Raw genomic sequence first — 22,312 nt, forward strand, 5'->3', positions numbered from 1 at the left:
TGTTTTGTAATTCTAGGAATCTGGTTTTGATATTTGGTATTGGTGGATTGTTGGTGCACGATTAAGCGGACGTGACAGTAGAAGTAGGGAAATTCGACACAAAAGGTCAGCAGGACGCATTTGGAGATTCGTGATGAACGTGGTTGATGTGTCTCGCTGCTCACGGATGTTTTCAACCAGGTAGATCCTCAGCGAATGTTTGCTCTGAAGGGTTACAATTTGAAATGAGTTTTAAAAAATTCAAAAGAGAATTATGCAGTCTGGTCATGTTTGCTTGTTTTGTTGCAGTCACATTAGCACGACTATTAATGTAGAAGGACGGTCACGCAGAATCTGGGATAATCGCGTCATGAATGCGTCCTGGGCTCGTTTACACTGGTCACACTCTCCATTTCTTATTTGATCACAGAAAACATATTTTAATGTTACCAAGGTGTAAATGACCTCCTGAACTTACCTGATATTCATCTTCCTGGAGATGAGACGACTGCCTGGTCCACTTTCAACACTGCATTTCCTCCTATGTGTCTTTTTCATTTCAACACCCTCTCCTCCACTGGTCTCGGCTCTTTTTTGATTGTAAATTATTTTCAGTTAAAGTAACTTTAAGGGTTATTGTTTAGTTGGTGCAATTGCAGCCTGACACCAACAAAGAAGTAAATGCTCACCTAAAGTGTAGGTAACGTGCTCAGGCCCGCGACACAACCATTAATCAATCTTTGGTCCTCGGTTCCCTTTCGACCACCGCTGCTCCTCCTCCCCCAGCGACAGTTGCCCGCCTGGTGCTACAGGTTTATTGCCCAGCTCCGTTCTTGTTCTCCATTGAATTCAGCCTCCTGCCACTCATTTGCCCAGAGTTCTCTTTTCCTTCTCCTTTCTGATTTGGTTGTTTGTGTGACAGAGTTCACGTTGCACCACAAAACTTTCATAAAACCTCCAAACGTGCCAAACAGCAGTTGAAAACAAAGCCGCAAATCTCCGCAACGCCACACCAACATCACTCTTCTTCAGAGATTATTGTGCAGTTTCTGGATTTCGTAAAGACTCCCAGTATTGTATCGTATCACTCCATGACAGAACTGAATCAAGGGTTTTGTTTAGAAAACTCAGAGGAATCTGAGCAGCGCTGAAGGTGACGGGGTGATTCAGCTGCACACTTTTTAAACGTGGATTTGTTTAATTTGACTCAGACGGGATGCTGGATGGGGTGAAGTAGGTCAAAGTGAGAGCTGCTTGGCCTGGGATCCCAGTCCGTGGAGCCAGTAGGGTAATTGGGAGCAGACTGAGGATGAGTTTAGGAGTCGTGCTGTTGGGACCTTTTTGATGGTGGGGAGGAGGGTTGACATGTCTGTGGGAGGGAGGTGAAGGACATATGCTCCACCTCTGCAAAGAGACGAAACATGACACCATCCCCCAGATGGGGGGATAGCGAGAGATTTGCTCTGCCTGATAAATTCATACACCTCCTCCTCCTCCTCCTTATCCAATTGTTTTTCTCTCCTTATTGTGACTTTTGTGTTTTTATGTTGTTAGATAAGTTTTTTTTTCTCTTCATTGGGCTTGATAATATATTTTAGCAAAAGATTAAAGTAGAATCCAATTTTCCATTAAGACAATTAAAAAAAAAACAACCTGTATTTTGAAAGTTTCACAATCTTAATCGTCAATCTTTCCATGTCAGAAGCTCCTCCTCCAAATGTCTAGAAAAGCTTATCTGGTTGAAGTGCATCATTAGCCTGCAAGCCGCACCATTTGCAGTCAGTGGAATGTGGGATGGAAACCTCAAACTCCAAAGGGAAGGGAGAGCTACCCATTAAAAGCCTGTGGTTTAACTGTTACGGGATGGTCATTTGTAAACTCTGACAGGTGGAGCAGTTGAGAAGTACTTTTAGGAAGATTTTGCTGAGTTCGTCTGGAGTTTTCCTTCCGTTTTTGTGCCATTTTAACCTCAGTCCGAGCGCTCCTATTCATCAACTTGTTGGAACAAATGAATTTGCAAGCAAGCTGAGTTCATCTCAGGAGACACAGATCTTTACTTCCACTTCCAGCACACTTCCTATCTTTATGTGCACATAAACACAAACAAGAAAATAACTATTCATTTTATGCAGAGAGCATAAGAAGTCTTTAGAAGCACTTGTTCCCTCTGTTGTACCATTGCACTATAATTACAACCATAGTGACTTTCTCTGTGGCTCCATTTATGATTTAGGGTTTGTTTATGCATTGTCTGAGGTAATATTTTGGTCCATTCTTCTATCTCCCAGTGGAATAAGCTGTAGACACAGTCAATATCCACAATAACAAGAAATGCTATATGTGTGAGCTAAGAAATTCAACAATGGATACTTGTGTTCTATTTTGAGAGGATTGATAAATGTAAAAAAACACGCAGGACGAAATTGATTGTTTGTGGTATCCTCCATCGTTTCCTGTCTGGTTCTGTGGCTAACCCAGTTCCAAAGCTGTCTGACATCCATCCTCTCCTAACAATGGAAGGAGACGATGGAGGGATGCGGAGAACAGTTTACAGCAGGGCAGGGGGACTATTAATGGCTTTTGACAGGACACTGAGCTGCAGAGGGGGGAGGAGCTTGTACTTGAACATGAATATACTTTAAAGGCCAGTTGATATGGATCTTGACTACATTAAACACACAGATTCTTGCGGTTTGAGTGTGTGCTGGATATGGAACGGAAAGGGAAAGCCTGCTGATTGAGAAGTTCTGTATGTGATAGGAAGAGAATGAGAGATAAGAGATGAAGGTTAGATTTAAACATAGCATGCAGGAAAATGGATAAATTCAATGAATGTGCAGCTTCCAGGCTTGTAACATTGGTTGTCAATTGCACGAGCACACACACACACACACACACACACACACACACACACACACACACACACACACACTGACAAGCACAGAGTTGGCCTGTTTGGCTCATGTCCAAAGCCGTGCTATGAAATCGGCTTGGGAAAGCAGCAGGGGCCCTGAACAGGACAGAGACAGAAACAGAACGAGTAAAAGAGAGAGGGAGACTGCTGAGCCCAGATAAAATTCCATTGTTTATTTGGCCAGACCTCCCCCCCATACATCCCTTCTACCTTCAGCCCTTCCTTTTTCTCCCTCCTTCTTCAGGAACCAAGCAAAGCCTACCAGGTCAAGGCGGCATTCATTTGTGAAATCCCCATATCGCTTCAGACAAATGCTGCATGTCAGATCTGGCAGCCCCACAGTGCTGGAAACAAATTGGCTTTACTTGAATAATCAGATCTTCAGAACAGAAAGAAAGTAAGAAAGAAAGAAGAAAAGTTTGCCATTCCAGAGAGGAAGTTTGCCAAACGCTCACTGGTGTGTTAAATTGATTGCAGACAAGGCTTTGGCACATGCTAAAGTGAGCCACATCTTGTTTGGCACTTCATCCTAAGCTCAGTATGAGCGCAGAAAGAAAGTAAAGAAAATAAATAATCTTTATTCCCTTTGCAGAATATGAATCACAGTTTGAGCTATCGGGTTCTCTTTCTGCCTCAATCATGAAGACGTCAAGGGGTTTAGATGCAGCCCTCATTTTGTTTTCTCTTTATGTTTGGTCTAATTCCTATAGCCGTTCAATGCAGTGTGGGCCGTGAGCGACTTTGCCCTTTTTAGGTATTTGGAAATGACAGAGAGAAAAACAGCGCAATTTGGGGAAGAACAAGCACAGGATGATGATGTCATGGTGTTAGCTGTTCCTGCAGGTCTGGACGGAGGGATGGAGAGACAGCGAGATGGAGTTGAGGATGAAATCTTTATGAGAAGCAGCTGTTGGGCCGAGGCAGACGGGCCTCCAGAGCACCAGAGCTGCAGCAGGCCAACAGCTCGCTGACAAGAACCCAGAAGCCTGACGAAGCTCACTGGGAAACAATAACAGCACCTGCACTCTGATAAAAGTAACTCAACAAAAAATTGTTGTGATTATCACCAAGCGTTAACACCTACAGATTATATCTCGACTACACAAGCGCTAAACTGAGCGGTTGCTGTCTACACTTGGGTTGCATTGTGAATAGCGAGAGAGAAAAATCTCAAAATCAACAGTTGATTTGGGACCAGATTTTAACTCAACCATAGATCAAAGACTTTGGTCCAGAGTGAATCCAGAATTCGTCCTGGATGATGATTGGAGGACAGAAGAATATTACTGCCAGGGATCACAACTAATCACATCTGTTTATGTCACGCAAAATCACAACTTTACAACCTGCGACAATATGACACCCTCAGAGACCCTTAAATGCTGTATTTTTTAAAAGAATCTTGGAGAATCTCAGTATTCTGAGTATGCTTTTGTTGAAATTTTGCATGTCAATAATTCCAAAAAGCCAAAAATTGAGTTGAAATTACATCTAGAAAGTTAAAACTTTTACCTGTCCATCACTCATCCTCTATGCAATATCTTTTTCTCCTGATATGTGATTGGATACTTAGTTTATGAGGGAATCAGCTGATTGAACGTGTCAGATCCTTATTTCTTCTCCTTCAGGATAATTCTCACCACGGCGGACCTGCGAATGAGCCAGTGATGGTGAAACAGCTGATGCCAACTCAGCACAACCTTAAATAACTCCGTGGCTCATAAACACCAACTAATATTCAACAACTGAAACTTCGCGGAGAACTTGCAAAAACATGACACCCCGCTACAGCCATTAGTCCACAAAACAACACCCCTCGGGGGGATATGTGAGAGTGTTTATTGTAGTCTCTTGTAGCCAGATAGCCAGTGTCCATCCGCTGATAGAAATCTCCTGCAGGGTTTGTTATGCAACTGATGCTTGGCTCTGATGCTCTGTGTCTGACCCTGACTGCTGCTGCTGCTGCTTCTATCTCCAGCCAGTAAATGCTGCTCTCTGAGCACCGTTGCTGTTGGTTAGAGGATTAGAGGTTACGGTTTTACTGGGGAAATGAATTTCCCCTCCATCGGTGCTGGAGGTAGATGCGTCAAAACTTAGAACGGAGATGATTCTCAAATTTAGCATTTTATTTGGTCCCGCAAAGGAGTTGATGAGATTAACGCCGTTGCTTTGACTGATCTTTGGCAAATTTTGATGAGATTTGGTGGAATGGTAAAGCAATTAGTTTGAGGAGCAATCCGTTTGATTTTGTAATGTTTTTTCTTATTTTATTTTTTTGTTCTTGTTGTTTTCTTGATCCAGAAACTAACATATTTTTTTTGGACAAGGCAGACAAAAAAAAAAAAAAAAAAAAACAAAGAACAGGTTGTCTCAGTTGAGACAGGGTAGCAGTGCTCAACAGTGCACCCTCCTTTATTATCTAGTTTACTCTAAATAAGCTCATAGTATCTCAAAAGTGCACCGTGATGTATTGGAGACGACTTGAAACTAGCGATCGCAACCATAAACTTGCTCTGCAAATTTTAACTGTGGTTATAAATGGAGAGATTTAGGGCTATTTGCTTGAAAAGCTTGTGGTTTTTAACCTTTAAAAATAATTAAAAAAAAAGAATAAACATGCACCAAACAACAACAAAAAAAGGATTTACTCAGTAATTAAATGTATGCTGGCTGTTAGAGGCTCTGTCCACGTTTCTGATGTGGTTTAATGGTTTTCTAATAAAATTTGGCAGCCAGTGTGTAATTTCCACTGTCACACACTTTCAAACCACCATCTTGTCCATCCAGCTGCTGGTCATCAATCCTGCTTCCTCTTCCTCTGCGGTGGTCAGTCACACCTTGAAGGGTGAGCTGAGCTCCATGTAGAGGTCTTTTGGGTTGCAGTTTCCTGTGCTGTTTTTATTGGCCTCAGCAGATGGCTTCCCTGAGCCTTTGCATTGTTATGGTGGCCATCTTTCTCCGAGGGTCAGGGTTAACAATAGTTGCCAATAGCTGTAGGACACAAAGACTTAACCGCTCCTATAAAGAGTTTCCTCAGTAACCCAATGCTGTAAAGCTGGCAATGCTGTCAAATTTACTGCTTTTATCAGATGCGGAGCCCCAGCCGGTCAAGTTCAGGCGAAGCACCTTCAAGTTTGCTTAAGCCTGATGATATTTGTCATGAAGTTTATACCAGATTACCTTTTAAGGTACTTTTCGATTTAGACTTAGCGCTCAAAACAATAAAGCAGGACAGCATAAAAGCCAGCCATGTTTTCACAGTGCAACGGTATACTTGTATTATTCTTTACAATATCCACTTTCCTCTTTAGTTTTGACAACCCCTGTCTCCCTCAGCCCCCTTCACGTCAGCTCGTATCTCCCATCTTTCCTCTCTCCCTGTGATACGCAACACCCTTCCAGCTCAGACACAAATGAAAATGTAAAACTAGGAGGCTCCTTGCATTCTTTACAGTCCCCCATCCGACCCTCCTTTTTCATGCAGGGTTTCTGTTCTTCATTTCTTTTAGTAAGGAGAAAAGAAAGGGGTGGGGGGTGGGGGGAATCAGTTGATGTTTCCCCTCAAACATGTGACCTCTGCCCAGCTTACAGCTGAAAATAATTTGGGCCTACAGGCCAGTGGCTAACGTAAACCCTCCTCCCCCTCATCTCTCCTTTCTGTCAATTCAGAAATCTAATTGTATTCAAAGAAACCTCATTTTACTTCTTTTAAAACAGAATCAAGCAGCATCTCAGTGAGATAAAGGGCCTTGATTGTGGGATAGTGTACGCTTATTGTAAGAAATCTTAAGGACTGGTGGATTATTTTACTTATTAAAAGCAAAGAAATATTTTTGGGGGGACTTGAAGTAAAGCTGTGCGTGCTGCTAGTTGCTAAAAGATTACATTTGTTCTTTTAATTCTTCCTCTTGTCAGGCAAGACCACAAATTTTCCCTTTTGACCATTTGCTCTTGAATGGAGGAGGAAACAAATGCACAGCCCAGACTCATTTAAAAACACTGTACCCAGAGGGACAATTATGTTGTTAACTCAGGAAAGAGTTCAACTATTTGGGTCCAATTTTTTTTAATGTAATTTACCAAAACTTGTGGCCTTTTTTTTTTCACTGACTTGTCCCACTACCACCTGGGACCACAATTTATGGAATTTGGCTTTATTGGGGGGGTCCCATTCCTCACATAGTTGGAGGCGGGAGAAAAGGAGAAGTATAGAGAGAAAGATGGTGTGGCACTTGGGCAATGCAGTATAATCAGGAAATGTTTAACAGCCCACAAAGAGCCTAAAGTTACTCAGAAGCTCTGGCTGAAGTCTCTCTCACACACTTACACACAACACACACACACACACACACACACACACACACACACACACACACACACACACCTCCATATGTGAGTATGAACTGCTTGGCGAGATGTGTCGGTCTACGTAGGTGTGTTGTGATATGACTACACACCCGGTGGCAAAGAATGTAGTGTCTCTGCGAAGAGCAAATGTACGGATACCAGCCAGAAAGAGTTTGGCTTGACCTACTCTCCATTTCTGTGTGAATATGTGTGCCAGACAAAGGCCAGGCCCTTCTGCTCCATGCCAGCCCTCCATCAGTGTTAACAGGCCACTGAAAGCAGCATACCAGGGCCTCAAATTTGATCTTACGTACGCTCAGTCTCGCCTCCCTCCAAGAGGCTCTGGTTTCATTATACTCTGACAAATGGACCAAGTAATAATTTCAAACTAGCCAAGCATGTCCCCTCACACTCATCTTGGCACTTGGTTGACATAATAAAGAACAGAGGGAAATGTGCAGTGCGGGAAAAGACACACAAATACACAACACTCAGGAAGTTATTTGGAGGAGATGAGTTTGGATGTGAAGTGCAAATTGGAAATGTGTGAGGCATCCTGAAAATACTCCAGAAATGTCTTCTGGCAAGTGCAAAAGTACAAGACAGTAAGTGATAATGTTGAACCGAGTGACTTCTCTGGCTTCCAAGTACTGCTGTTATTTTCCTAATGTACTCTGATTATATTACAGTGTGTTATTTTTCATATTCTCCATATATTTTCCATAATCCCACATGGGTGTTGGAACTGGATGTATGCTTATGTCAGTTGGCTAGCTGTTGCGAAACCTTTGTTTTTAGCTGTATCCTCCAATTACTCATCAAAAGGGGGACTGGCGGTTTTGGGAGGGGGTGAAATGCAGCACGTGAGGTCTGATTCTGGGCAACTTGCTTCAGAAATGCATTTTCTAAGCCACAAAAATGAGACATTTGAGAGATTTTGGTCGCTTTACATTCACATGCTGGAGTTTTTTTCCCTCCCGAGGGAGTTCTGGGGAAGCAGCTTTTCTTTGAGTCATTTGTGTCTCTATGTCTTCCTTTTGTTGTGAATCATGTAGATTACCATAGTAGAAAAATACAGGCTGGAGTAAATTTTTAATTTCTGTTAGCTTGTAAATGTTTTGCTTTACAGCTTCATGCACGATAATACAGGGGTGTTACACTCCAGCGCTTGTATAATCAGACTACTACCATCCACAGATTGCTGTCACCCTTATTATGCAAATATATTATATTAACTGATTGTTTTTCTCTTTGTGTGATGGTACAGGATGCCAGCTGCTAGCACCATGACTGGTGGGAGGGCCCTGCTGCTCTGTACAAACTCTGACAACTGTATCTACCAATCAGTCAACGGGTAGGTGCCTCAAAAAGCAGTCACATGATTAATAAGCAAGAGTAATAGAGACTAAAAGCAAATGAGCTCATGGCACAGAATCTTTCTTTGGTTGCTTATTTTGCTTGCAGTGTATTTTAACTCTCTTTTCTGCTCTCGTGGTGAAGTTTTGGCTCTGCTTGCACTGGAAGAAGAGCAGCAGCAGCTTCCCCCGTTTTTGAATAATCCGTCTTAATTTTCCTCTGCAGCCAGGCTTAATGTTTAATAGAATGCAGAGGTCAGTTGAGGCTGCTCAGTAGCTTTCCTCGCCACCGCCCCGCATATCAATGCTCCCAGCAAGACATTATAGGAATCGATGCATTCGCCTGCTTTACAGCAGTCAGCTCGCTCAAATAGTCATCAGCAGTTTACTTGATCTGCTCTGTCAAACCACAGTCTGTCTAAGAGCACACTTAAAAACACTCCAACAGAGAACAAGGTGGAGTCGCTCCAATAAATACCGGTAGACAGATGACGAGAAATATTGTGCATTTAAAATTAATCACATCAAGGAAATGTTACTACTGAGTCTACTTCAACGTCTGGGACTCGAAATGTTCATAATCTATATATCATTTACCCTCAGAAGAAAGACAATTGAATCATTTGTAAGGAGAACTTTGCCTTATAAAAAAACTTTAAATCTCTTTAGTGGCATGCACTCCCGTGGTTGGCATACTAGACAAGTTTTTATCTGTTTTTACATTTTTTTTTATTTTTTTTTTACACGCAGTAGCCAACGTGCCTCTCAGCTTCTCAACAACAGAACGGTTTCTCACACTGACCATTTAAAAGCCTTGAAACTAGGATAAAGCCTGACTGCTGCAAGATGGGACTCAACCGGCGGTCTAGGCACCCATCACATGTAACTTGTGCCTAGACTGCACTTTTTTTTCCGTAAGAAACTTGAAGCTCTGTCCTGCTAGTGGGCCGTCTATGTTGGGGTCAGCTGTATGGAGCAATAACAGGGCCGAGTTAACCATCTGCCATCTACTGCCCCCCACTGCCGCCGTCTTAATACCTCTCTAACCACTCTCAAGTGCCTTCTGTCATCTTTGCAGCTCTCATTAGTGCTTTTTAGATGATAATGAGGGGATTGTCGCTCGTACCAGCAGGAGAGACGGTCTGGGAGAAGATTTGAATGTCTGTTGTTGCACGGTGTTTGTCGTAGTTGCCACGTTGCCCACGTTGCTCGTGTTGAAGTTTTTCTTTTACGTTAGAACATTACTGTGTGTCTCAATTCTTTCTCCTCACAAGTTTCAAACCCTTTCACTCCTCAGCTCATTCAGTGTTAGCTCAGCTGGTCAGAGAGTTTTTCTGTGCCCCCCACCTTCCTCCCTCCTCTCCCAGTGACCCTCATTTCCATCTTCTACCCATCCATGGCAGTGGGTGATACACAAGCCTTCTGCGGTGTCCATTTTAATATCTACCTCTAAATCTCTGTCCTAATCATAAACAAGTGAGGCTATTTTTTTTGTCTTGAGGCGATATCGATTTCCTCCTCCATCTGCTCCACTTTTTCACCTTCAAACCCCCCCCCCCCCACACACACACACACACACACACACATGCACTCCCATTTGCTCGGATTTTCTATTTGACCTAGTTTTTCCCCTCTATTGCTTCATCTCTAATAAAAACTGCTGTTTCAACTGAGGGACATGCAGGGAGACAGAAAGGGGCGGGAGAGGGGACTCATAAAACCAAGTGCAATTTGCAAGATCATTATTTGTGTTATCTTCTTGGTTCACAAACACCAAAACACTTTTCTTAAAAGGTTTCGTAAAGAAACTCTAATCATTTATCAGCAATTTCCTCCTGATTTCACGGCTGTTAGTTTTCTTATCCAGTGATGTCATCAAAAGCTGTACCCAGCAAGGCTGCATTTCCTCTGTTTGTTTGAAATTCAATCAATTCGATGAATAGGCTTCAGAGTCAAGACTTCGAAGGAAAGAAAAGATGCACATCTATACTTCTGCCTCGCCCTTTTCTTTGTATACTTTCATCTCCTCTACATTTAAATAGCTGTGTGTACGTGCAGCTTGTAAACTTTGACCTCCTCACCAAGGGTTCAAACAGTCATGACCCAGTAATCTTACAGCAGTGACTCATGGCCAAAACTCAGGCAACAAACACACATCTGAGCTTTTTTTTTTTTTTTTTTTTAAACCCAAATAAAAACTAGAACTCTTGTTTACCCTCCAAAACAAAGATCTCTTTGAACGTGATCGTGGGTGCTCAGGCTGCCGCTGCCAAGTTTAAGAGCTGTTGGTGCTTTGTACAGTGAAGGCAGGAACTGACACTTCTGTGAAAATCACTTTATTAGAGTGCAGTACTTTCTCTGAAATGAATGAATTCATTCAGATTTCTGTAGATTACAGAATATTTTGTGTATTCATACTTTGAGAGCTGGTTAAACCGGTGGAAAAATGTCATAAATCAGCCCAGTGTGTGTCTTCAAATTCATGTGTGTGTTCCTCTGCTAGGCTCCAGTGCTGCGGCTTGAAGGTTGGGGAGGCTCCGTCGTCTGTGGTGCCCCAGCGCCAGGAGGTGTGCGGGTTACCAGGGAACAGAGACAGGAGGGACACTGCTGCACCCACCAAGCAATTCAGCTCCCCTCTTATCAGCTTGAGTGACAGCCCGGGTCCTCCTGACAACATGCTGGCTCACAGGAGAGCCACCACCACCACCAACGACCCGAGGGCTCCCAACATGGAGAACGGACTGTGTGCCAAGCTGAGCAACAATAAGAGCCAAGCAGGAGTCAAAACTGCCAGCATTCGTGATAAGATCTCACAATGGGAGGGCAAAAAGGAGCCTTCCCAGCTAACTTCCACGGGGACGTGTCCACTCAGCACCACACAAAAGGAAGATGACATAGTGAGGAAAAAGGAATTCAAAGGTGCAGAGGTCCAACGGACTGATAGCAAAAGGTTTGTCAGCTGGGACCGACAAGACTCAGGGAAAGAGAATGTTGGAAAGCTCGGGGATTTGAGGACTAAATCTTCAGAGGGCCCAACAAACAAAGACAAAGAACTGATCCTAGAGAGAGGGTTTCGGGCTCCTAAGCCAACAGAACAGCCGCAAGACAAGAAAACTGTTTTAACTCATATTAAAAAACTGGAAAAGGCTACAAAGGAAGTTCCTGACAGACCATCACTGGCATTTCCAGGGAATTACTTCTGCCCTCCTTCAAAGGAGGAGCAGGAGGAAACAGAAAAGAGGGTCACTGAACCCATTTTTGGGACATTTGACGTGGTTCGGCCTGCTGGTTCACGGAGGAGGAGGGAGGGGGATCCAGAGAATGTGTACAGTGAGCCGGGAGCTCCATCTATTAACCCTTTACCAAAACCTCAGAGGACCTTCCAGCACCACACACCACCTACTACCCCAGTTTCAGGGCCTAGCTCTGGTAAGGGGAAGAGGACCTTGCCCCCTTTGCCGTCCATTCCTCCACCACCTTTACCCACATGTCCTCCCCCTGGAGTTTGTAGGAGACCCTGGGCTGACAGACCCCAGGACAGTAGTAACAGGTGAGAAAATGAGAGCATTTGTAGAGGCTGCCAATCTCAGGCCCAACTCAGTGTGTTCAGTCCATTCAAATCTGGTGCAAGGTGCAAAGGAGTTGTCATAGGTGCGCTTAGCGTGCATCGCTGTTTAAACTGCATTTCTATTGACAAGTTGCTTCCTTGCTCAGAGGCTGTTGGCTAAGACTGAACTTTGGTTTGATCTCAGTCATCAAGTTTTTTTTTAACCTAAAAATAAACAGTACTGTCCATAAATATGCACAATTCCGGCTTTTTTAGGGTTTTTTCTGCTCTGGTTACCCTGATATGTCCAGAGAATCATCCTGCAATGTATTAAATATTGCACAATCGTTGAATCGGGGTATTAAAGTTATTGTGAACATAGTATTGGTCTGCGCCTTAATGATTCCCTACTATGATATTTCACAAGATAACAACAGGTATTTGCTGCATATTGGCACATGAAAATATTATCAGTGAAAAGCATTTTACATAGATAATTTAAGACATCAGAAATACATCCATAACAAGAAATAAATGAGGAAAGAATAGCTGTTGTCGCTCATGAGTAAATGCATCATCTCTCTTAACAGGGAGAGACACTACTTATGTACGTGCTGCAGGGGGCAATAATAATCATAATCATATTCTTTCACGTAGTAATGATGGCTGTGATTTTCTGCTTGTTTGTGCTGAACAATTACAACTTGTAATGGTACCCATGCGCTGCTTTGTGCTGCGTGTAAGGTACAGTCCATAATTGACCTTAAAGCGAAATTTACCAGAGCAATATTTGCACTTGTGAAATCAGAATAAGCCCCACCAAACACTATTGTAGACAACATCTCCTACATCTGCTGTAAATCAGAACCTCAGATGACATCATCCTGTTTCTAAATATCCCTCAGAGTGAGCTCATTGGTTGGATCGGAGGAATGCACAACTCTCCTCATTCCTCCTTCCAAAGTTCTCCAGGAAGGAGAGAGCAGCATGTAGAGCAGTGTGAGTCATGTCAAAGAAGACTTTTGCTTTTTCAAGAAATGTAGCCCAAACAGTAAAAGTGACTCGAGTGTTGCCAGGCATTAGCATTGCATGCTGAGATATCTTAGAAATGTTTAAAGTGTGTATTGTACAGAGACTGGGCCAGAAATCTGAAACGTTTTATCAATTAACATCGTGAAAAATTCAAGACTCAAACCAAAAAATGCACTGTAGGGAAAGCAGAAATGTGAACTCTGTGGTACATGCATTGTTCGCTTTCTCGTGTGGCCTGAATTCTTCCTTGCTGCTTGGCTTGGATCTATTACATTCCATACCATATGTGGAGGCCTCACTCAAGTGTGCTGTGTCAAGCCTTTTGTTTGCTCAGGCCATCATGCCGTGAGTTTCTGTTGCAATGAGTGTGTGTGTGTGTGTATGCGTGCATGTGTGTGTGTGTGTGTGTGTGTGTGTGTGTGTGTGTGTGTGTCTTTACTTAAGGTGCTCCGTGTCGGGACATAATCATTCACATAGTAGGAAATCGTCTCCTTTTCGTGGACAAAAAAATCAAAATGTACACACAAATCCTGAAGTCCAGTAGGTTCATTGCTGCATGAAAACTTCTTGTTGAGGTAGAAACAATTACAGGTGGACCCCATTCCCGTTACCAGGATCTGAGTTGCTGTGTTGCTCCTTGTCTGTCTACTAGTACTTGGTGTGCAGATCTACTTGGGTCTGCTCAACAAAAAGCATGCCAGTCACTGAACTTTAGGATGAAACTGTTGTCGTGTTTGCACAGATGCTTTATGTGGTAAAGTTCCAAATGGGACATCTTGAATCTTTTACTGCAGCTGACCAGCTCCTTTTCCGTTTTCACGAACAAGTCGATAACAAGCACAGAGGTGCATTTACAACTCCAATTTTCAAGACACCAGAGGACTTAGACAACATCTCCGTGTTCTTCTCTGGTTGTTACCTCCATGCATAACGTTGTCTGAAGAAAGTAATATGTACCCCTGAACATTTGAGAGAAACACAAATTATTTGCTTATCTTTTTTTTTTTTTGTAAGATTTGCCCAACGATCAAATAGAAACACGATTTGTTTATAAGACATGATTTGTGTGTTAGGTTCAGATACATTTTAAGAGGAGGCTGCTACAGTTGTGCTTACGTATAGTGGAGGAAAGTCCCCAGAAAATTAATGGAATGTACGGGAAGTCAGTAAAGCAGGCTGTAATCTGCAGTGGGATGTTGCATTGAATTATTTACTCAAATTGTGTGAGGAAAAAAAATCAGCATCAACCAACACACCACAGATGGAAAACAGAAAAATATGAGCTTCTGGCAGAGATTATTAGAATGTGTTGAAATGGTTGGAGTAAAAAATACCTCATCAAGTGGCCACGAAGTTCAAAGCAAGTCACATGTACAGAATATGGAAAATATATGCATCTGCCAGTTTTGTTTTCATCTTTGACTTTGATGAGACAGACGTGGTCATTCGGTTGTGATAATTAACATATGGTGACATATCCAAAAACGCTGTGTCTTCCGTCGTACTCTGTGTCCCTCCCTCTTAAATCTGTTGCTGCTCTCCTGCAGGAAGTCCTACGAATTTGAGGATCTGCTCCAGTCGTCAACAGAAGGCTGCAGGGTGGACTGGTACGCTCAGTCCCGCCTGGGCCTCACGCGCACTTTATCAGAGGAGAATGTCTACGAGGACATAATAGGTAAACGATGCATTTATAGCTTTTAAATTGATTTCTCTTGCACACATGAAAGAGTTACATGTCATCTTTGTGGAGTAGGAATTGGGGCGAAGGGTTGTTGTTGTTTTTTTTTGTGATGTTTCCAGCCAGGCTTGATAGAATTTGATTTACACATCTTACAAAAAAATCCTAATAACACATTTATTAGATCAAGAGTTTTACATAAACTTCTGTTTATAGAACTTAAGGTTGTTAAAGAATTATTTATTAAAGACCCTGAATCATACTGACAAGGTCAGCTTTGTCATATCTATAAAAACACAAAATACAGCACTTATGTTCCCTCAAAGGTACAGGTTCTGACAATTTTTATAAAAATATTGCTCATTTTTGCCAGTAAGTAGTCACGCAGGGGGATCCAAGGAAGGAAGGCTGGAAATTACTCCCTTTAGTTTTATTTTTCGTATCTGTGTGTGTGTGTGTGTGTGTGTGTGTGTGTGCGCGTGTGTGTGTGTGTGTGTGTGTCTGTCACAGGTGATGAGGAGGTGAAGCTCTCTCTGCTCTGTTTTTTCTGCTCCAGCTTTAATTTCAAGGCACAGTGCTCCACTTTTATTAAAAATTACATTCAGAAACCCGATCCAGGTTCCAACCTTATTGTCGACAGTGTTATGGAAACCCCACCTGGAGCCTGTTTCATTTCATAACGTATATTAGCGGTGCTGTATTGTCGCAGCTGAGGGTGACTACTCAGGGGCAGCAGGGGGCATTTGAATGGCTTAGAGCCACAGCACATTACTGGCAATGTGTGTTCAGTTTTATTATGATCTTGCAACAATTAAATTAAGTTGAATTATAAATCAATAATGTTGCTGCTTATTTTGATCATCTTTATAGTACAGCAATAATGTTCTCTAAAGATACCATTGGCAGAAGAGCCAGCGGTGTCTCAGGGGTAACGTAAATCAGGCTTACTGTACTGGGCTCAGTCTAGACGCTGTGGTGTTGCCCTCATCCTCCACACGCAACACTGGCTCTCTTCAACAGGGTGTAAATACACAATCCACATGCCTGTCAGACTGAGAGGAAAGCAACTGTCACCAGTACGTCTGCAAGCCTTGACGACTGATGCAAACTCGTGCACAGCTGACAGCGCACACAAACACGCCACAGAGATTAGTGTGCTCCTCTCATCCACCAGCAATGTGAAAAATGGTCCGCTGATCCCTTGTTTTCCTCAGAAGGAGACAGAGCAGGGAACTGAATGTTTCTCTTTATCCCCCTACTCCTACAGGTCCCATCTGGTGGATGGATTGATAGCAGAGGAGTGATACAAAGAGATTTGAGTTGAAGAGTAAAAGAGAAAGAAAGGCAGAGGGAAAGAGGCACAGGTTTTGGAAAGTGCTCCTTATCTGCAGGGGAGGACTTGAGCCCACAGTTACATTTAGGGTCAGTTGTGCTCGCAGTTGTGCATCTTATCACAATGAAATATGAGCTGAGCAATCACACCACTGCTGCTGCAGCTCCCAGCACATCTGGAGTAGGAATAGTACTACTCACTAGACTGACAGGGAGAGAATACTTTATCCGTACTTTTTAAAAGCTGGTTTAAAGCTTTTATGTTGCCCAGAGGCCTTTTGATGACTTGGTTTTGAAAAAATGTATTTCTTTCTTTTAAAGATCCTCCATCCAAGGAAAACCCCTATGAAGACATAGAGCTTGAGAGAAGTTGCCTTGGGAGCAAATGTGTCTCACCTGCTTCCTCATCTCCTGTCCCTGACACTCCAACTAAGGTACCAGACTGACAAAGTATGACTTGATAGAGGTATTTGCTCTAAAACCTCCTTCCAACTGATCTATTTTCCCTCTCTTTTTTTGCCACTAGTTCTCTTCCAAACCTGGCTTTTTTAGACAAAACTCAGAACGGCGAAGCTTCAAACTCTTAGAACTACGCAAGCCCAGCAGGGACGCAGGCATATCGTCACCCTCCCGTATCAGCCCCCCATCCACACCCAGCAGCCCTGATGACACCCCTTGTCTCTCTGGAGACCCTTACAACCGCAGACGGAGGAAAATCCCCAAGGTATGGGAGTTCAGTTCGGTTCACTTTTTTATTGGCCCACAAGTGGAAGCAGCTGAAGGTCAGCAGTTACAGCAAACAATGCAAAACCAAGAAATGAGTCTGATGGGGAAAAAAGGCAAACCATTAAATGGTTTCATAAGAAAGGGCTGCTGAGTGGTGCAGTCAAGGATTTTGTGCAAATTAAGCGTGTTTATTGCCCTTGGAACAAAGAAAGTTTTAAACCTATTACTTTTTAGCCTCGAGAGCCTATATCTCCGCCCAGAACTGAGAAGAACAAATTCTTCCAGGAGTGGGTGGTCAGAGCTGACCAAGATTGACTCTGCAGAACTTGTCTGTCATAGATTTCAGTCAAAGAACGCTGCGGTGAGCCGGCTATCTCACCGGCCACTTGAACAATATAGGACAAACGCGTTTTGTTCCACGCTGTGAAGTCCCCATACCAAGAACCAAGTAAAGCGAAGCTCACTGTTCTTTCTCTATGATTTATGGTACAGCATACTGCTAGGAGAGGTTTGAAAATGGTCCACTCACACGGACGTCTGGAGATGAGTAAAGGCAGGGGAACGTTTGCTGACGGATATTTCCTGTGAGAAGTGTGCCTAGAGGAAGGCCTCCCAGAAGCTGTATTGAAGTGATCTTAGTTGGAGCCTGGTAGACTTTAGTTTATTAGTTTAAGAAGTCCAAGATGGACTTTTCTCTCTTTTTACCTCCTCCAGATGGTGTTGAAAATCAATGGCATCTTCGAGGCGCGGAGAGGAAAAAAACGCATGAAGAGGGTGTCTCAGTCGACTGAGTCCAGCTCAGGGAGAGGTGAGGGCCTGGGTTGCTTTTATTTTTCTTTTCATTACAACAAATGGGAATTTAAAGAGGAGAAAATATACTCAGTTTCTGTATATTTTTTTTTAAACGTGTAATAGATCAGATCCACTGTTTCAGTGTAACCATGGAGGCTGTAATTTTATTTGTTTGTTTGGCAGTAAGCTAGCAGAACATTTCAAACTAAATTTGGTGGAAAGTTAGGCTGTAGGCCAAAGAACAAGTGATTATTCTCTGGATTGAAAACAAATCCAGGTCCAGATCCTTGTTATGGATCCAGGAATTCTTTAAAGCTTCTGTCAAACTTGCAACACAGTCATTTTTTTCCTCAAATTTTCGTAAATCGAACATGTGCTCCAAATCTGGCACATGAATTCCACCATTGTCTGCCACAGTGTGTATTTAAAGCAGATCTTGACCCAGATTTAAAATATATACTATTCTTACACATATTGCAGCACTTGAAAAAGTACTGTACTTTTGGGGTAAATATCAGTTCTTTCCATGTGCTGTTAAGTTCATGTCTTTTATAAATGTATACTTTCATGGTATTATTTGCTTCAAAAGTCTATACCTACTTTGATTCAAACAACGTCATCATGAATCTGAAGGGACTTTTTCATGATGTGTCAGCAGAACTAAGTTTATCAGTCTTTGTATAGACCAGTACCATCATCCCCGGAATATCTAATAATTCATTTGTATTCACTCACACTTTTGGATTGGTTGCATGTGACCAGTGTTTAAGTGGCCTGTTGGGCTCTGGTGGAAAGCAATGAGAGAAAAACATGTTCTCTGAGTTTCCTATAATTTGTCAGTCTCCTCAAATCTTGTTTTTTTTCCGTAGTGACCGACGAGAACAGTGAGTCGGAAAGTGACACAGAGGAGAAACTCAAAGGTGAGACCAGAAAAGAAACGTCTGGAAAGCTTCGTGCTAAGCAGAACTAAATACTATCATTTACTGAGTTGAAAATAATAGCAATAGGTGCGCGTTTAATGATTCTGATCACTTGTCTTTTTGTCATTGTTCAACTGAGTATATATTAGAAAATATAGGCAGATGGAACTTCAGACTGTTCCATACTCAGGACAAATTTTGACTGTGTCCAACACTGAAGGAAACCATAAGTCCAATAATAGTAAGAGTAATTGTCTCCTGGTTATCTGAACATATCACAGCGTTGACTTAGTAAGAATGTGTTCCCAGAGGGATGCTGGGACTGAGATGACTATGATGGGTAGTTGTTTACATACCAGGCGCGCCAAGATTTCCTTAATTACAAATGTGAAAAGGTCTGTAATCACATTCAGGCAACAGATATTGTATATTTTAGGAATCTCAGTCTTAAGCATGCATGAACTTTGTAGTCCTTGCAACACGTATATATTTCCATGGAATATGTTTTTATGTTGCTCAGCTCACAGCCAGCGGCTGGTGTCAGTTCAGTCCATGCTGAGGCAAACGGGCCGGTACCGGACTCTGGAGAGGGATCTGATGGAGTTGCAGGAGAGAAAACTCTTTGAGTATTTTATAGTTGTGGCGCTCCACAAGACCAAGGCTGGAGTCCCATACCTACCGGAGGTCACACAGCAGTTCCCTCTCAAGGTAACCAAGGACAAGTGGAAAATGAATTAAAGTATCTTTTTTAAAAAAAAGATCTATCTTTTGTAGAAAATCCTCAGTCCATCAGGATATTTCTAAATAATAGTAACAGGAATAATCTGGTAATTGTGGAGACATTATTTAACTGCTGACAGAAGAGGAATAAAAAAAGGAAAAAGACGGTATTTCTTTATATAAAATTCCTCAATGTGAAGAGACACACAGTCATATTTGTATGTACCTGAAACCGTTGTCATCACTGTCTTATATGATGTCCAATAATCATTTCCAAAACGGTGAATGACGATTCAGTGTAATTTGAAGGTCTGTGTCTGTCAGACATCGTTAAACGATGTGGGGGAAATCCTTCGTGCAGCAGTCAACATATTTGTCTCATCTGATTTTCCATCCAGCTTGAAAGGAGCTTTAAGTTCATGCGGGAGACCGAGGACCAGCTGAAGGTCATCCCTCAGTTCTGTTTCCCCGACGCCAAAGACTGGGCGCCCGTTGACAACTTCCCCAGGTTAGTGCGAGTTCGTCTGCTGTGACAGCGCTCAAGAACATAAAAAGTGCAATAAAACAGGTGCACAGGAATTTCCCTGCAGAGTGGTAATAGCTCTGCTGCTGTCCTTGCTAATAAGAGTTTGTTAGCATGGAAGCTCAAAGTCTAAAATGGAAATGACCTTGTGGCTTGTCAGGGTGACTCGTGTCTTTTTAATAAGAGGGACTGACAAAATGACGAATGATTACAGGGAAATTTGTTTGGTTTAACAGCTTACACCTGGTTTGGTAGAACGAAACCACCTTTCTGTGTAAAACTGGCGGTACTATCAAAAAGCCTGTCAGTACTTGTATTATTCCAGTAGAATATGACACGATGGCCAATAATAACCTGGTAATGAGTGTGAGATAGGTGAGGGGTCACCAAACACACCAGCAGCTGTCTGGAAGGTCACCGGGAACTAGTTCCCTGTCAGTTTAGGAGGCTTTGTCTTAATATTTGTAGAGTAGTCTGTCCTGAGGGACTTTTCCAAAGACAAGTTGTATTTTAAAAACACAAACTTGGCAACCAAAGTCCATGAACTGACTCTTTTTTTTTTTTCTTCGAGCAACAGCCTGTCCTGAGTGCTTTTTGCAGTTTTAAATAGTTTCCAGAATGCTTGAATTTTCTTTTCTCTTTCATTTCTCCAGCGAGACATTTTCATTTGTCCTGACTGGTGAGGACGGAAGCAGGCGATTTGGCTATTGCCGGAGATTACTGGTAAGTTCTACCAATGCCTCTTCCACTGATCTTAACATTAGTAGTCACTGTAACTGTACTCATTTTTCTCCTTTTACTATTTTCTTTCATAAATGTGACCTGGCAGTTAAAAAGCCTCGCTTTGCTCCACCGCTCTAATCCTGTGCTCGTATTTGGGTGAGCGGTCTTGTGACACACCAGTGTTTTGAAGCTGTCTTTTTCTCGCCGGCTCTTCACAGCCCAGTGGTAAAGGCCGAAGACTCCCTGAGGTCTACTGCATTGTCAGCCGCTTGGGCTGCTTCGACCTCTTTTCTAAGGTGGGTATCGACACCACCTTTATGGTAACACACTCATTTGCATCCTCCCCAGAGCCGTACAAGTAGATCGAGACTCTTCTGTTCTCCGTGCATCCAGTGGGCAGCTTGGACTTACAGAGATCTTTTCACTGCCGGTTAGCTTAGCACAATGCTTGGTGGTGGATCAGCAGTTTAGCGTACCAGTATCTTGCTTTGCACAGAAGTAATAATCCTCATCCTCATCCACTCTGGTTAGTAACAGTTGCTCTTGCAACATTTTGTTTGGTTGGCTGCAGCTACGATGGAGCTTTGAGGAGCACAAATCACTTCGCCCAGTCAGGATCGTAGTTCCAGTCCGGTGTATGATTGTAAAATTTGTTGATTTTTAATTTTAAATTGTTATGTAATAGAGAATTTTACCTAAAATCCTATTAATGCAGGCAAAAACTCTGACTCTGGTGACAATGGTAAAATACGCATATTTCGCACACAAGATCTTGTGTTCCTTTAAATTACTTTCAGCATATTAAATCACATGTTTATGTTAGACAAACACAAACAGATCCCACCAAAAGACGATAGAGTGGTACCACCCTCAGTGCCCACACAGCCACACCCACCCTCCACCCTCCACCCCGGGTTTTTCCTGGGCTGTGTGAGTCTTGCAACCCTGGCTCCAGTACAGAGACATGTGAAGTGCAGCTGATGTGGTTACTGCACTGGAAAGGGTTCCCTGTAATGAGCCATAGATTTATATTCATGTCGACCTGTAAATATCTGTGTCGTGTACATATGCTGGCCTTAAAGTTAAGTTTGCTTGGTTATAGGCAGGAACACGGGCCAGTAAATATGTCATCTCTTCCTAGAGATTAATAACTGCCTCAAGTGTGGTACTCTAAATAGTTTGCATGTCAATATTAGTACTGTACTGATGTTTACACTGTGTGTTCTGTGTACAAAGCACACAATTCAGTTGGGATAAATGATTAGTGAGTAAAAATGGTGAATTCTGACCTATTAACAATAAGCATTTATTGTATTGACTTATAAATGTTTGCTGTCTACGCTACGGAATGACAAGGATCAATATGTTTATGATGAAAGTTGCCAAATCTTTGGAAGAAATCATAAATCAGCCAAATCAATTCTCAGAGCCGTGAGACAGAATCATCACACTTTTTGTGATATGGGAAATTTGACAAAAGAATGTCCATCTTTGCATCTGCCTGGCAGCATACTTGTGCTTCAGTGCATTCACGCTATGATGATATAATAATTAAGACATTGCTGGGAAGCAGTCGCACTCTTTGTTGGTAAAGAATGACCCTATACACTCGTAATCTGTAGATAAAAAGAAGTTATAATTTGATAATATTGTGGGATATGTCCGAATTTAGTCCACTGTTTCTCAAAAGGGTGGATCGGTTGTTCCTGCGTGCGGAGTTGACC

At 42.5% G+C, this 22,312-nt stretch overlaps 1 protein-coding gene across 6 annotated transcripts in view; it reads left to right on the plus strand.

Annotated features, from left to right (window-relative positions):
- The window catches only part of LOC147259229 (DENN domain-containing protein 2A), a 39,240-nt gene that overhangs the window by 11,732 nt on the left and 5,196 nt on the right, over positions 1-22,312 (plus strand). For all 6 annotated transcript variants that reach the window (XM_086209492.1, XM_086209491.1, XM_086209494.1 and 3 more), the window contains 11 exons: positions 8,508-8,594; positions 11,099-12,145; positions 14,722-14,849; positions 16,506-16,618; positions 16,711-16,908; positions 17,625-17,718; positions 18,572-18,622; positions 19,143-19,330; positions 19,741-19,850; positions 20,519-20,588; positions 20,807-20,884. In XM_086209492.1, the coding sequence (XP_086065618.1) occupies positions 8,509-8,594; positions 11,099-12,145; positions 14,722-14,849; positions 16,506-16,618; positions 16,711-16,908; positions 17,625-17,718; positions 18,572-18,622; positions 19,143-19,330; positions 19,741-19,850; positions 20,519-20,588; positions 20,807-20,884 (2,163 nt within the window). In that variant the 5' untranslated portion in view covers position 8,508. The remainder of the gene's footprint in view (positions 1-8,507; positions 8,595-11,098; positions 12,146-14,721; positions 14,850-16,505; positions 16,619-16,710; positions 16,909-17,624; positions 17,719-18,571; positions 18,623-19,142; positions 19,331-19,740; positions 19,851-20,518; positions 20,589-20,806; positions 20,885-22,312) is intronic.

The sequence above is a fragment of the Aulostomus chinensis genome, chromosome 7 (genome assembly GCF_037954235.1).
Source record: "Aulostomus chinensis isolate RoL2024-O1b breed Wild chromosome 7, RoL_Achi_v1.0, whole genome shotgun sequence".
In the NCBI taxonomy this organism is placed as follows: Eukaryota; Metazoa; Chordata; class Actinopteri; order Syngnathiformes; family Aulostomidae; genus Aulostomus; species Aulostomus chinensis.